Raw genomic sequence first — 15,503 nt, forward strand, 5'->3', positions numbered from 1 at the left:
CCAAATCACGGGCTACGTCAATGGCATAGTTCCAGTGATGCGCCTCGCCGTGTATACAAGAATCTAGGCACTTTTGCGCGCGTCTAACTTCGGCAAGAGCATTGGGATGATGTAACATGGCCATGGTAGTACACAAGTCAGGCCAGGCAGCATGTCTCTATTGCCCATAGGTTCTAGTAACTTAACAGCGTTGTAGATGGGTCTTGTTTGAACTAAGAGCCCTCCATGCCGCAGTTGCCATACATGGTTGTCCACGTTTTTTTGGTTCCTGCTACCTCTCACAGGAATGGCCTGGCAGTTGCTCTCCGCTGCTATGCCTTCCTTGTAATGGATACCGCTACTTCCATGTCTGCTTCCGCTCCCTGCGTCTTCCAAAATCCAGTGCCTTCCCTTCTAAATACAAGATCTACACAGGCAAGCAAGGCGCAATGGATATCTTCTATTCCTGAGGTACGTAGAGTATGTACTGTTGTACATCTTTCTTCTTAAGAGGCAACCGCCGCCCCGTTAGCTTTGCGGCTCTGGAAAGCTCCGTTACATACATGACTCTAGCTGCTTTATCTTCTCTCACGGGACAGACAACTGGGTTTGCTTCACTTACTATCAGCCACACGATGACTTCTCTTAAACTCTCCATTTTGCTGGGTCTTGTTACCTCTGCAGCCGCTATCTCGACTTTAGAGCAGTATGGCAACAAGATCTACGACCAGGAAGGCAACCAGTTTTTCATGAAGGGTATATAGCACGAATCACAACTTGGAACACCGTAATGCTAACTTTAAAATGGCAGGAATCGCTTATCAACTGCGTCCCAATGACCCTCTAATCGACAGCGAACAGTGCGCTCGTGATGCAAAGCTCATGAAAGAGCTAGGTGCTAATACTCTGCGTGTTTATCATGTCGACGAAACTGCCGACCATGACGGGTGCATGAAGGTTTTTGAAGAAGCTGGCATCTATCTCACTATCGACCTTGACGACTTCGAGTCATATATCCTCCCAGTATGTCAACGATGGGAAAATCCCAAAGTCCCCCTAATGGATTAAAACTAACCCACATAGTACGATACTTTCTGGAATGAGACACAATATGATTCATACGCCAAGACGATGGATGCCTTCATCATGTATGACAATCTTCTTGGATTTTACGTCGGCAACGAGATCATTGCCAAGAGTGATCAATCACACGCTGCCCCATACATCAAGGCTGCTATTCGGGACATGAAGGCCTATCGTGATAGCCGAGGCTACCGCAAGGCTCTCATCGGCTACAGCGCCACGGATATTGTCGAGCTCCGGCCCATGCTTCAGGATTACCTTACATGCGGCGGAAACGACGATGAGATTGCTGATTTTTTTGGAATCAATGCCTATGAGTGGTGCACACCCAACACATATACCGGCTCAGGCTATGACAGGCTGCAGGAGATGGCCGAAAACTTCCCTGTTCCCATTTTCTTCTCCGAGACAGGTTGCAATGTGGGCAGCAACCGGGAGTGGGAAGACATGGATGCAATTTATAGCGATCCCATGGTCAACGACTGGAGTGGTGCGATTGCCTACGAGTGGATTGAGGAGAAGAACAATTACGGCATTGTTTCATACGGTCCTCCGGCCGACCAGGATACTCCAATCACTGGAGATATATACGACGGCTTTACTCGAAAGGGCACGCCAACGCCAGTGCAGCCCGACTTTGACAATCTCAAGTCACGCTGGGCTACCAACACTCCTATCGGTACCCCCCGCTCCGAGTATGACAGCTCGAGTGTGTCGACCCGTGAGTGCCCGCCAGCTACGTCTGGAGGTTGGCAGGTCGATGGTAATGTGCCCCTGCCAACATTGGGACAGACATATACGGGGCCCCTGCCGGCAGTGCAGACGTAGATAGAGGAGGAGATATACAATTTATATTGAATGAGTGAATCGTTAGTTTATGTAATGAGGCGATAAATCTACATCAATTATGGTAGTTGAAAGCAGGTTGTCCTATCCATCAGCTAATTTGTACTACAAGGCTTGCTATGTCACGTGATGTAAAATCCACCCAAGGCTTAGGCCAAGGCCCCAGGCGTCATTTCTAGCGATGAACTTCGCTTCTAGCGCTGTGAGACCAAATTCCAACTTTGCACCTGCAACCACGAAAGCACCCATAAACAACCACCTCACAACAACACTTTCAAAAATGGTTTTCGCGTGGAAGGCCGCTGGCATCAGGTATGTGATTAGCCAATTGAGAGGCTCTCTTCTTTTTGCTTTGCGGTCAGCAGTGCCCACGTCAATTTCAGCGTTGTTCTTTTTTCTGCCCCCCCCCCCCATAAATGCATGCGCTTCCGAACTATTCGGACGAGCGGTTTTACCCGATGCTTCTGCTTAACCAACATCATTGCGACTACCATGATGATAAACACATCAATAGATATAGGCTAACATATCCTGCGATTTTTTCTCTTTTTTCCACTGTAGCTACAACCGCTACCTGGCCGTCGCTGCCCGTGCCCTCCGTCGTAGCCTCAAGGAGGACAAGAGAATTGTTGCCGAACGCCGTGCCGAATCGGACCTGAAGTTCAGCGCCTGGACCGTGAGTCTTTCTCCTCCTACCATGGACATCTCATTTTCCTCCTAGTCACGAGCGCCCTTCCAGCCAGCGACAACAGTGTCTCCGATATTGCCGAGAAACCGACATGTCCATCCGATAAGCCAATTTTGGCGCAGCAAGAGAACAATCACTCCCAAAAACAGGATATCTTGACATACTATCGGAGAGACTCCTCGCATGTGCGGCTGTTGGCCGGCTGACAGACGACCTACAGACTACACTTTATACTAACGCGGCAATCCCTATGTGTAGAATGGCAAGGCTGGTGAGGCCAAGGCCGTGTCCACCTCTGCCACCTCGGCATAAATGCCCGAATCCAACCGCCCATTGACTCGGAGGCTATGAACAATGACCGTTATCTGTCTCGCTTCATATGCTATTAGCGTCTTCAGAGAGGGCCCCGTTACTGTTCCTGCTCTTGGGTTGGCGGGGTCTTTTTTGCCTCGGCCTAGAGACCTCGTAACCCTGATGTAGAAATTCCAGGCGCTAGAAGAAATGCTACCGACACTTAGAGACTCTTAGCTTCTAGTAAGCAACGACTGTACAATAGGCGCAAGAACAATAAAACTACGATATTGAGGCTGTATGGAGCAAGCAGTGATGTGATGTGACATGACGTGTATACAGCTGGATAGGTACCACTGGCAATCTTCGTGAGTTAAGGTTGGGCGTCGTAAGCCAAAATAGCAACGTCCATTCAAAAGAGTGTGTCTATCTAGCCATCTGCCCACCCATATGTTGTATGTCCACGTCAAGCTAAGTTAGCCCTCCCAAGTGCTCGCTAGATAGCTACATAGAGGTACAAGCCCCAAAGTACCACCCTTCGTTAAATGGCCCTGAAAAGACGTGTAGATTCTTTCTATGCTGGTACCTTTTTTTTTCTTGACTTTTGCTGGCAAAAAAAATGGGCCAGAGTTTGCAACAGCGATTATGATCGTATCGAGGCTTCAAAATCTTTTTTTTTATTTATTGTATTTATCCCAATTTTGATCTTATGTTTTAAATTCTTCCTTCTACAGCCCTCAAAATAATGACGTTTGGTAAGCTTTGGCTTTTTTCTTCCTTTCCGTCTCTTGTTAAATAAAGCCTTTTTTACTCGTCCTCCTTCCGCAAGGCTACTACTAACTCCCTTTTAGATATGGCTACCATGGGCTCCAGCCTCCCGTCCTGGATGTACCCCTCCTCCCAGGCCCCGGCGTCGGGCCTCGTTTATACAGATGTGACGACAGCATTTCGTAGGGCCGTGGCCGGTGCGTCGCTACTAGCCCCCTCCCCTCTATCCTGCTCTCGCATATCAATAATGTGGCTGACCTGCTCGCTCTCTACTCCCTCGTGCCTCAGACATGAAGCCCGGTGAGATTATCAAAGATGACAACTTCTCGCTGTTCGACTCTGTAGCGGCACTCGAGGTCTGTTGCTCTCCTCACAGGCTTCTCGCCTCTCTTGTATTTATTGTGTCTGCCTGTATCCATCGACTTGCCGGCTAACCCTGAATCAACCCCCGCTTCGCTTTCTGTGTGCTTGTTAGATCATGGATCCCAAGATGGATATCAATTGTGCAGATGCCCAGACTGAGCCCGAACCCGAATATGATGTGAGCAGGGACCTTACGCCCCAGCAGGTACTTGGCATCATTGACCAGCTGATCAGCCAAGAGGTATGTCTGTTCTGCTTTGCAAACGCTCCCTATACTACCATGGACCATGGCACCGTCGTACTAACTTGCTCCAGATGGCATGGCACATGGGCTACCCCCTATCCCTGACCCTGTTTTCTAGCCATTACATCGACCAGCTTCTCTCTACAGTCCCATCCGAGGTGCAAAGAGCCCAGTTCTCGTTCAAGCTACCATGGAACAAGTTCACACCCGTATCAGCCCTACGTGCATATTGCATTGGCTTGATCAAAACATGTGACATGGTCAATGACCAAATCAACCAGGAACACTACTACGAGGTGCGTTGTGTCCTTTTCCGGCATTTATCTTTCAAAGCCACAGAAAGCTCTAACTTTATCGCACTGTAGGAGGAGGATTTTGTCACAAACACATACAAGCGGTCTCTCTTTAGCCACTTCTCAGTCGAGTCAGTTACTCAAGAACTGATAGATGCCCACAAAAGCTTATCTCAAGGCGCCTGTGATATTGATCCAGAGCTGACCGCCGCTCTATGTGCCCGGCTATGTTTCAGGGCATCCTTTATCAACGCCCTAGAAAACACCCAGCACCGTCTGTATCCCTCTCTAATAGAGCAGACGTGGACAAAAGCCCTCAAAGATGTCGAAGATGTCATTGCTACACGTCACCTTGGTGAGCCTGTGCCAGAGGCTTTCAGCGCAAAGCTGCAGCAAAAGCTCTCTAGCAGCATGCCGCCACGTCCCATAGTGGATATTGGCCATGAGCTAGGCTTCCGTCTCCTGAAGCAGCTTTTTGAGGATGGCCTCAAGGTCACTGATGTTCTTGACTACAAGGATCCAATCACCGTACAGGTAAAAAGCCACACGCAGTGCTTCGTTTTCGGTGGTTAACTAGCTAACTCCTTTTCTTTCTGCTCCAAGAACTTTGTTGTTCATTTCCAAGCTAAAAAGCCCAAGCCACTAGTCATCACCCGCACAATTCTACAACGCTATCTTTTTAAAGATCTCGTAGTCCTTGGAAACGCCAGTCTACGGTTGCTGATGGATGACGACCTCACCATTCTTGTCAAACCACCAGCCGTGCTATTAGACCCTATCAATGACTACGTTGAAAACTCCAATGATGTACGGCACCGAATTGCACAAGAAATGGAAGCCTTTCGTATTCGGGCCGCCCAGTGCTATCTTGATATCTATCGCAGTCTCTGTCAAAACCGATGCCGTGTTCGTCGGACTCTCTATCATGTTGTGCGCGACTGGGACCTGCTTGAGATTAATGCCATTGAGTTTGACAGTCGCCTGCACACTCTTGTTACTCAACCTGAAACCTTTGGCCTGTCACAAGAGCCAATAGCTGACTGGAACTGTACCGCCTTTTCTCCTGACTGGCAGCCTCTAACACTGTGGTCGCGTCTACACAAGCTCAAGGTCATGTTGTACATTGTCGAGCTAGGTTTTGAGCTTGACGTATATTATAAACACGAAATGGCAGCCATGTACTTTTATCTTTCTACTCTTTGCGAGGAAGTCCAGGCCCTTGAAACCTTTATTAAACGTTACTCTGCTGCTGCTACTGTTGCCACCACTACCTCGGCCCTAGACACGGTGCTAAAAGGTCGGCAACATGAGTTACTTATGCAAACCGATACACTCCGTTTTACTTTGAAGCAGGGCATGGCGTCTGCCCTCTTTTCCATATTCACTGTCTTGCAGCGCATGAATGCCATCGAGCCACCCAAACAGCCGTGTGGCACTGACGAGCTACGCTACGATCTACGCATGCGGCCATTTGCCATCAAGTCACGCCCGTTGCAGACATACGCCGAATTCCAGGCACTTCTAGCCGGGACATCTTCCCTGTCTACTCCGCCACCACTTGAAGAACTGCTAGATTGCGCGGCCAGCGCAATAAACAAGGCACAAACCAAGCTAGTAGAACTTCAGGCTCTAGTCGGCGAGGGGACCTTTGCCCATGGCTCGCTACAGCTGCAGACAGACCATCTAAAGGAGGTGGAGAGAGCAACTAAGGCATCGGCAGAGACGATAAAGGTGCTGAGAGAGGCGGTTCAAAGCGATAAGAAGGTGCAGGTAACAATACCCGTGCCTGACGACATATATGCTGGTCTTTGGGTAGTACCCCAAGTGAAGCTTTCAGAATAAGGTATCTACGAACAAAAGGAATATAACACTATAAAATAGATTCGTGAGAAAATATCGGATTACTATACAATGTTAAATAAAGCTAAATTGCATGTCCTAGTGACTATTCTCTGGCCGCACACACACACTCTCTCTCTCTCTCTCTCTCTCTCTCTCAGAAGATGCTGTTCTTCTGCTGATATAGGGGTATTATTAGTACTGAAACTTCCTCTTGCATGTTCGGCCTCTAATTTGAGCATCATGGCTTCTAAGCCACGGCAAGTCCCTTAGCTCATGCCTTGATGGCACGGTTCTTGCGGGCGCGAGCAATGTGCTCGTATAGTACATCTTTGAAGGCGAACAAGAATGCAGCAGTCATAACACTCTGTAGCAGTTTGGCGCCAATTCCTTTTTGATGTCATTGTTAGCGCATTTTCTTGCGGCTAGGAAACTTGGTTCTAGTGGTGGAGTGAAGAGACTTACCTTTGTATAGTCCACCGTAGCCCTCCCCCTTCACCACACGACGGAATGCAGCAAAGACCCCTTCATCTTTGTTCTGAGCTACATGCATTTGAGCCTTTACAGTGATGTATGGATAGGTTATTGAGGTGGCAAAGAGTTTGGTTAACGCCCCCAAGTAAAAAGCAATAGTAGGAGACACCTTAACAGTCCGTCTCTCGAGCATGTTCTTCAGCTGCTCAAACAGTGTATACTGCAAGATAGGGTTGATGACAAGCACCAGGGCTGGGACAACGCCGGCAAATAAGGCCGATGGGCCTTCATGCTTGAGAAGTGCCAGGAGGGTTTTGATGGCGCCTGCTCCGGATTTCGCGCGAGGGGCTGGTGAGGGCTGTCGCGGAGCTGTCGCTTCATCTGTGGTTGCAGTTACTTCGCTGCTGCTAACGGCTATTTCGGGATCAGTGCTAAGCAACTTAGGGGCTGGCTTGGAGGACTCAACCGAGTTGCGGGTAGTAACTCGTGTGTTAACAACCCATATAGGGTTTGTAATAATGACAGTAGCCGATCCTGCAAAGGCACCGGCAAGGATAGACTCGCCAGCAGTGAGACGGCGACTGTGGCGGCCAGCCTTGACAGCAGCATTTTCAAAAAGGCTTTTAGACCATTCGTACCAAAAGTAGTAGACAAAATTAGTAACACTGATTCCAAAGAGAGCCGAGTTCAGGCCTGAATACAAGCCACCGAATCCCTCCCGTGCAATGATCTTCTTGGCGGCATCCATAAAGGTACTCTCGGCCTTACGCGAATCAACCTGAGCCCGTGTAGAGAGGGTCACCAGAGGATAACTAAGTGGCAGAATAGAGTTAGCATGAACGACTGACTAAAGCATTTTATTGGCGATATCATTTCGCACGCAAGGGGAATCCAAGCTGGCCATCTAGCCGACAAACAAGCAAAAAACAAAACATCATGGTATCGCGAGGAACCTACGTCAAGGCCATCGACAGGAGGCCCCCACCAGAGCCAGCCAACGCATGTGCGACATTATCATTAGGTGGAACGGGAGCCAACTGCACTGGCTTAGAAGAAGCTGCCATTTTCGAGCAGGGTTGATGATTAATAGCAAAGGACCGAGCCGTAATCCGTAATGAGTGACGGCGAGTACCGATGGATGAAGATGAGAGGGAAATTAATATAATGGTCTCGAGGAAAAGGCCGAAAGTTGAAGAAGGAAAAAAAAAAAAGAAAAAAAGGGAATGAGCAGATTGGTAAATGAGCCGGATATTGTGCTGCTACTTGTACTTTGTTACTTTGTACTTCTAATTCAGGTCTCGAGTCAGAAAAAAAAAAGGCAGGAAAGAGTATTTGGAAAACAGCAGTTTCCCCAGATTCTAATGTACCTTTCCTCACTTGTCTATTCCTGCCTTTTTAACTTGTTTCGTCTGGGTATAATACGGAATCTTTAACCTTCTTTTTCATCTCCTCCTTCCTACTAGGCCAACAAGCCGAGGTCAATGGCGAGGTCTTATGGCAAGGAATACTGTAAATGCCGAGTCAAGGTAGACGGTAATAAGCCTTAGAGCTTCCCCCTCCCATAAGATTTCAACAATGAATAGCTTAGCTCAAGCTTTACCTAGAAATCACAGGCCTGGGCCGACCGACTGACAGGCTTTGTCTTGCAACGCATCTTTTAACTTGTTTCTGACCAAGCTCTGGCATCTGCAAGGATCATCAAGTTGAGGATCCTTCATTCTGCATTTGCGGAAGAAAAAGCCGGTGACGCAGTATTGCAAATGCCAAATGCATGTGATCAAGAGCTATCGCAAGGGATCGGAAAGCAATGGCTCTTCAATAACCCTATTAAACACCGAATATAAATAGGGTTATGGTGCCAAGTGACAGACAGCTGGCTGATGTAAATACCAGCTTGACGAGAGATTAAGCCTAAAACAGACAGTAGACAGCACACGCCTTAGTCGCTGATGACATCTGAGTTGGCAAAGAGTCAGCGGAAAGAAAAAAGACAAGTCCTTTGGGGATTGATTTATTGGCTGCCAGCGCATCGACATGCATGTTGCCCTGATTTTTGACTTAGGCACAAAAGCCCAAGTCTAAAAAAAATAAAGGCCACTTTGTGCCTTGTGGCTTATGACTTGTGCTGTCTTTGTAGCCTAACGATGAGCAAGGTTGCAGTTGCCAGTGTCTTGTCCTCACGCTTTGCCATCCCAATCGAACCTTCGGTGTCTGTTTCGGCCCCACAAAATTTCTGGCTACCCACAACTTAGCCAAATTAGAAGCCTGAGGAAAATCAACAGGCCGCGCATTCCAGCCCACACATAACTTTAAACTTCGTCATTGCTTCATTTAGGTTGGTCAAAGAATAGCAATTTTGCAAAGGTTGCCTCCTTTTTCAGGCTTTGAAAAAAAAAATCTAGATCCGCCCTCTGTTTCCTTTCGGGGTTTTTCTATTTTTATCTCCTTAGAAATGGCCGTTGCTGATGATCACCAAAGCGACCGCCTGTCCTCTCCCGATCCGCTTAATTCTGAATCCGATTATCCACAATCCACGACGCCAGCGCGACGCGCCTTTCGCAGTAATCGCAAAAACACCACCACTGCCGACTCTGCTAGAAATTCGGCACGGTCCCAGTCGCCAACTTCCCAATCGACAGCCGTGCGAACGAGGCTATCCACTTCTAGAGTGACACCAAGAACCAGGACCATCGCTAAACGTAGTGTGCGCGACGGTGCGACAGCGCCATCGCCCCGAAAACAAACCTTTGAGCTGGAGGTCGGTCGCGATATTTCGCCCCAGCGCCTACTCGTCACTGTCGAGGCGGGAGATTTTGACTTTTCTGCTAGCGGTCTGCACCGCCGTCTCTTCGCTTCATCCACACCGCCTTCACAGGTCTCCCCCTCGAGAATGACCACTCCTTTGGCTCGCTCGACGAGGCGAGTGCCCCTCAAGGGCGAAGACGAAGTTTCAACTCGCATTGCCGGCACCCCGCGTCGTCCTAGAGCCTCTAGCAGTACTAGCAGGCGGGAAACACCTAGTGCCACCCCTACAGATACGCCAAGAAGAACACAAACAGCCCATCATCGCAGTGTCACCCCCGGCCAGCAAGCAGGTGCCACACCAATGCGCAGAAGCACACGAAAAACGAAGAGCTTGATGAGCAACACCGTCATGATATCCGACCTCGCCAGTACGACTCCTAATAGTGCCTTTGACCTCGGCGAGACTCCCATTCCAACGGTGCCCAAGGCAATATCTAAGCCAAAGCCCACGTCTGCTCGCCGCTCTACACGTGCTCGAAACACGCCAGCAAAAGAGCCTTCAGTACCAGATATACATGATGACTTTGATCTTGATGATATTCTGCTATTCCCAGTCCTCGCCACAAAATCTCGGCCTGATGTCCCATCACAGCCTACGCCGGCTGATTCAGGCGCTAGTGCTACTAGTGACGAGCCTACAACTACTGTCAACGTGGTGACCACAACCATACCGATAGCTGATACGCCACAGATATCTCGCCGGGAATTTAAGCGGAGCCGCAGCAATGGCGAAGACTATCTCGACACTCCTGCTACCAAGCGCCGATTCACACCAAGACGACCAACTCCAGCACGCCTTGGGCCAACGAACAGCAGCTCTAATGGTGTACCCACAACAGGATCCTTTGCCGATTTGTTCCTGGATTCTACCCCAGATCGCTCTGTATCCCCATCAGCACATCGCAACGAGAGCCTCAGCCTCTCTACAATGCCAACCATTCCTGAGACGTCCTCTGTGCAAATAGATGGACAGGCAGCTGCTGGGGCAGCTCCTGATAACGATGGCGATCTTTGGCTTGACAACCTCTCCGACGACGAGACGAGATTCCGCTCTGCTTCCAGAGATGCCGAGACTGCGAATAGGCCTTCGCAGCCCACCAGTATCGTGCCTAGCGTGGAGACTGAACAACAAACGGAACTGTACACCAAGGATAATACAGCATATGGCGCCCGAGGCGTATCAGAAGCGAAAGCCTATGAAGAGTTGGCAACCCCAAATACTGAATTTCTCCGCGATGAGCAGAAGCAGGAGGATACCGACCAAAGCCAAAAAAATCACTATCAACACTCTACACAGCAACAGCAAGATAATCGCAACAGCCACGAACCCGAGACACATCTTGAATACATTCAAGATGGTCCGAAATCGCTCACAAACTACCGCAACTCTCCTTCCGCCTCTCCTTCTCAGGCCCAGCATGATCACAATCCAGCAGAACTTTCTCTTGTGCCTGGTTCATCACGGCTTGCCCCCCTGAGAATTGCGTCTGAAGCCCCTTCTGAGCCGATGTCTGAGGCCATGTCTGCTAGCTCCCACATGCGCCACGACGAAGACTTTAGCATGATCTTCCCAGACTCTCTACATATCGACACTAGCTTGCCACTTGGGCCTCGCAACGACTTTGGCGACACTACGAATCTGGCGATTAATAGAACATTAGAGTCTCTTCGGCGCGATCGTGAAAACGGCGAGAACAGCCAGTTCAACTCTTCTGTGGCTACCCCCACGCATCTAGAAACTGTGGCTGAGGAGCCCGAAGAGGAGAATCATGTGCAAGATCTTCCCCGTCTGTCTTCCCCCTTGATCCGATTTGGAAATTCACCTCTACTTCGATCAGCCACCAAGAATGCTGCAGCTGCACACAGTATTACTAGTCCAATGCTAGGACGCGCCTTGACGCCTCGTCAACGCAAGCCGCCCTCTCTGAGTCAGCAACTCCTGACACGTGAAGCCCTCAAGGCTGAACAGACCCCTGCTGGCAAGATCGTCGACAAGGCCAAGAGTCTCGGTACACTCCTATCCTCGGGTGCCCGTCGAAAGCCCCGCCAATCGCTGCAGTCACAGCAGCCGGAGTACGAGGACTCGTTCACCCAACCATCAGAGTCCTTTTTGGCTACAATGGCGCCCAAGCCCGGAGACTATGATGATCTCTCTCAGGAAGAATCAACAACTCCGGATACTGTCCCGCGGCATGACGTCATTGACTTGGGCTTTGATGGCGAAACACCAAGCAGGCCCCTACAATCATCTAAGGTCACGAGTACCCCAGCTGAGAATAATCAGATTAAAAGCTTGGGTTCTGTAGTTACTCCAGAAACACGGCGCAGCGATGAAATACAGACTACTGGCGTTGATACGCGTAAGGCAAGTGGCCCAAGTCCAGATCAAGCTAATAGGGCGGACATAGGACAACAGCCACAGTCATTGGTGAGTAAACATGGGAATTCGTATATTTCTGAACATGCATAGTACTAACTCCTCTTATAGCCCTACGGTGTGCCCCCGCGTATTTCTATCTCAACTGTCCCTACGATGGATAAGAACATTGGGGCTATTGCAGCCCCTTCTTCTCCTGCGCCGTCTGCTATACAGCCTATTGAGCGCCCGCTCTTGTCCTCCGCTGTTCGGGCTGGTTGGGCTCTGCAGACTGTCACAAGCGAAAAGTCATCACCCATGAACCAGAACGGCCTAGGATCTCCATTCAGGGGGGGCGACTCCTCTCCATTGGCAAATCGCAAGTCTAGCAACAACCACACATTGGAAGTCCCTGCCCCGAATCCCCCCCCATTGTTTGGCGGCCCAACCCGCAGCTCAGTGCCCCCAGATAGCCTTCCTAGCATTCCAGAGCCAACTAGTCCCGTGACATATGAGCAGGAAGACAGCATCTTCAAGGCCGTTCCCGCCACTAAACCTACCACTTCGTTCCGTCGTCCCGGGCGGGTACACCATGCGGCTTCTCTTTCTCCATCGGGGGAGTCTACAGCCGCTACGGCACCTGTGGTCCCGGTTCTTGCGGCTGAGGAGGAACATATTGCTGATGTGTCATGGACGACAGACCCCAGCCGATCAGTGCAGCAAAATACTGCGCCTTATAGACCTGACAGTCAGGCATTGCGCAAGGAAAATATACTGCATGTTAAGGCAGCCTCTAACAGTGAAAGGAAGGGAGATGAAGATGACGATGACGACCTGTGGGCCATTGAAGCTGATCGTTCACTGGCCGGCAATTCTACCGAGACACACACTCCAACAGCCCAAAAAGGGGCCAACAAGCGGACACTCCCTAGTGTCCCTTGTGTTGAAAACAAGGAGGTTGACTTCCTACAGTTGCCCAACAAGAAGAGCAAGAAAAACGACGAGATCCAGCCTAAGGCTGACTCTATTCTATCCCCCCCAGCCCAGGCCTGCTTCTATTAAAAAGGCTACTACTGTTACTGCTCCTCGCCAAAATGGGGCTAGGATGCATATGCAGGGATCAGATGCTAGCAAATACCGGGGCTCGTCGCGATTCCGACCCATGATTGGACGGCACCGTGGCATTGTGAGCCAGAATGGGTCAGGCGAGAGCCCCGAGGTTAGTAGCAAGACTGCGTTTTTCCAGCGCAAGCTTGAGCAAGCGCATAGGGAGGCGGCGGCTAAGGCTGGACAGCAACAAAAGCAGAGTCTACAAATGGGTACCAGTTCTCCAGCAACCCCTGCCATTCTCTCCAAAGATGGAAATGAACAGCGTTCTGCCCTTGATCCTGGCCCCGGTGCTGCCTCTGGCCCTGGCTCTGGCCGCATTGACCTAAGCACGTTCTTTTCTTCTCCCCTTTCTCTCCCTTTTCAGTCTGCACGCAAGGCTGCAACTGCTGTGGCTGCTGCCGCCTCGCGCAGATTTTATCCTGGCACGACTGCTACTATAGATATGCAGGACGAAGCTGATAGCAACAACGACATGTATGGTGATAGTCGCGAGTCTACTAGCTCTGTTCTGCCCACTAGCTCTATGTTTCCCTCTCTGCCCCCCAAGGCAGCCCGGAACTAGAACCCGCAACATTCACCGCTACCAGCCACAGTCTCAGTCTCAACCCCCTAGTCGTGTTGTCGAGGTTTCTCGTTCCCCATCTCCTATTGCTGTTGAAGCTGATGGCGAGCCTGAAGACACTTTCTTTGACCACAGCATGGCACGCACTATTGATCAGAGTCATCTCAACGATGATGAAGAGGAGGAAGATCACGAGGCCACGGAAGATGAGGTTGAGTTTGACCATCCTGTTGTTGATCTTGCTGATGCTCAGCCAGCCGATGGGAATGATGACAATGGCAACATACAAAGTGATGCTGCTATTGCATCCATGGACGAAGACGATAATGCTGAAGACCAGGACAGCAGCCAATCTGACCCACAAGAGCCACAAGATGAGCCTATGACTCCCAGACGATTAGCTGTGACCACGCCCCAAAATGCCCACACGCCGCCACAAATGCAGCTCTCCTGCAACGACATCTCGCGATGGCGAGAAGAAACCTCCAAGGTTATGGAAGAGTCGCCTAAGGAGATGCGTCCCTTGCCCCGTCCTGGCTTCCCTCACCACCGTGCCTTGTCTCCCTCTAAATCCTGCATGCGGTCACCGCTTAAGGGTCGCACTCCTGGCCGTGTAGTTGAGTTCACAAGCAGCACGCTAAGTCCCTTGGAGCAACAGCGCCAGCGTCTGCAACGACAGCGAAGTCTTGCCGTAGATGAACAGAACCGCCTCGAGGAGGAACAGCGCGAGGCTGAGGCCTTGGCCAATTTCGAACGCCAGGCTTTGGAGGGCGCACGGCGTGAGCGAGAGCTTTCCGTAGTTTCGGGAATGTCCGAGGCCTCTCCAAAACTCCGTCGCCCACTGGGAATTGTGCCTCCTGTCACTCTTGCTCCGCCAGCTAGTGGCTTTGTACACCAGCCCATTGAAATGGATGTTGGAGAAGACACCGACCCTGACTATGAGTATGAAGACGAGAACGATGACGACGATGACGACGAAGATGAAGATGTAGAGCCTGAAGAAGAAGAGGACCGCAAAAACCAGCCTCGCCCCGATGACAGAGAGGCCATGGACACGCCTAGTGTTGAGCAAGGCAAGCACGCTCACCGGACTAGTCGTCTTGCAGATCTCTTCACTCCCAAACAGACGCTTGCCGAACGCCAGCGTGCAGCTACTGCATCTTATCACTACCTTGAGCCCCAAGCACCACCCTCAGATTTATCTAGTTCCCCCTCCGCCGCTTCCAACGCCAGTTCGGCACCCACAATTGTGCTTCCACGACGAATGCATCTCTCGCGACGTACGTGGACTAACGACCACTGGCGACATCTCAAGTATCTTGTGCGCATACGGCGAACGCGGCTGTTTTACTTCAATGCACGCTATGTCCGGCCGTCCGAGCAGACTCGGCTTGTTGGCGAGACGGTTTCGGGAGCTGGCGAGAGCATGCGAATCATGCAGGAGCATGCCGATGCCATTGATGCGTTCATGAGTGATGTGCCTGGCTGGGACGTGCGGGACGTCGCCAAACGTGTGTTTGCCCTGGTCAAAGCGGATGAACTACGGCAGAGGGAGTGGTTAAATCAGCAAAACCACCGCCATAATGATAATCAGAGTCAAAACCAGCATGAGAATGGGGAAGGATCATCATGGTGGCGTAACTGGGTGCCATTCCTCTAAGGCATTCTCTGTCTGGTCAGTCTCATCTTTGAATTTCCTTTCTTTTTTTTATTTCTATGATGCCCAAAAGTTCATCTGATTCACTGGTTATTTATCTCTAGCCTTGAGCAGAGATAATTCTTTATTCCTTTGCTTTTTCCTG

At 50.3% G+C, this 15,503-nt stretch overlaps 5 protein-coding genes across 5 annotated transcripts; 4 read left to right on the top strand and 1 right to left on the bottom strand.

Moving 5' to 3' along the window:
* Window positions 1–614: 614 nt before the first annotated feature.
* On the top strand, window positions 615–2,908 carry HOO65_010521 (pH-responsive protein 1; the record flags this gene model as incomplete). Its single annotated transcript, XM_071005518.1, has 6 exons — window positions 615–735; window positions 791–1,002; window positions 1,063–1,783; window positions 2,151–2,220; window positions 2,470–2,584; window positions 2,855–2,908. 6 exons carry the CDS (start codon window positions 615–617, stop codon window positions 2,906–2,908), a joined length of 1,293 nt encoding a protein of 430 aa, XP_070862343.1.
* Window positions 2,909–3,749: 841 nt separating this feature from the next.
* On the top strand, window positions 3,750–6,397 carry HOO65_010522 (N-alpha-acetyltransferase 35 NatC auxiliary subunit; the record flags this gene model as incomplete). The annotated part of the gene is made up of 6 exons (XM_071005440.1): window positions 3,750–3,852; window positions 3,944–4,011; window positions 4,131–4,259; window positions 4,334–4,558; window positions 4,628–5,089; window positions 5,159–6,397. The coding sequence occupies 6 exons, from the start codon at window positions 3,750–3,752 to the stop codon at window positions 6,395–6,397; spliced, it is 2,226 nt and encodes a 741-aa protein (XP_070862344.1).
* Window positions 6,398–6,668: 271 nt separating this feature from the next.
* HOO65_010523 (Peroxisomal membrane protein PMP47B) lies at window positions 6,669–7,932 on the bottom strand (the record flags this gene model as incomplete). The annotated part of the gene is made up of 3 exons (XM_071005895.1): window positions 6,669–6,784; window positions 6,860–7,680; window positions 7,826–7,932. 3 exons carry the CDS (start codon window positions 7,930–7,932, stop codon window positions 6,669–6,671), a joined length of 1,044 nt encoding a protein of 347 aa, XP_070862345.1.
* Window positions 7,933–9,320: 1,388 nt separating this feature from the next.
* Window positions 9,321–13,091, top strand: HOO65_010524 (uncharacterized protein; the record flags this gene model as incomplete). The annotated part of the gene is made up of 2 exons (XM_071005308.1): window positions 9,321–12,101; window positions 12,162–13,091. The coding sequence occupies 2 exons, from the start codon at window positions 9,321–9,323 to the stop codon at window positions 13,089–13,091; spliced, it is 3,711 nt and encodes a 1,236-aa protein (XP_070862346.1).
* A 43-nt stretch (window positions 13,092–13,134) lies between these two features.
* HOO65_010525 (uncharacterized protein) lies at window positions 13,135–15,361 on the top strand (the record flags this gene model as incomplete). The annotated part of the gene is made up of 2 exons (XM_071005529.1): window positions 13,135–13,644; window positions 13,691–15,361. The coding sequence occupies 2 exons, from the start codon at window positions 13,135–13,137 to the stop codon at window positions 15,359–15,361; spliced, it is 2,181 nt and encodes a 726-aa protein (XP_070862347.1).
* Window positions 15,362–15,503: the final 142 nt, after the last annotated feature.

Source organism: Ceratocystis lukuohia (genome assembly GCF_044167205.1).
Source record: "Ceratocystis lukuohia strain C4212 chromosome Unknown Supercontig1_pilon, whole genome shotgun sequence".
Classification (NCBI taxonomy): Eukaryota; Fungi; Ascomycota; class Sordariomycetes; order Microascales; family Ceratocystidaceae; genus Ceratocystis; species Ceratocystis lukuohia.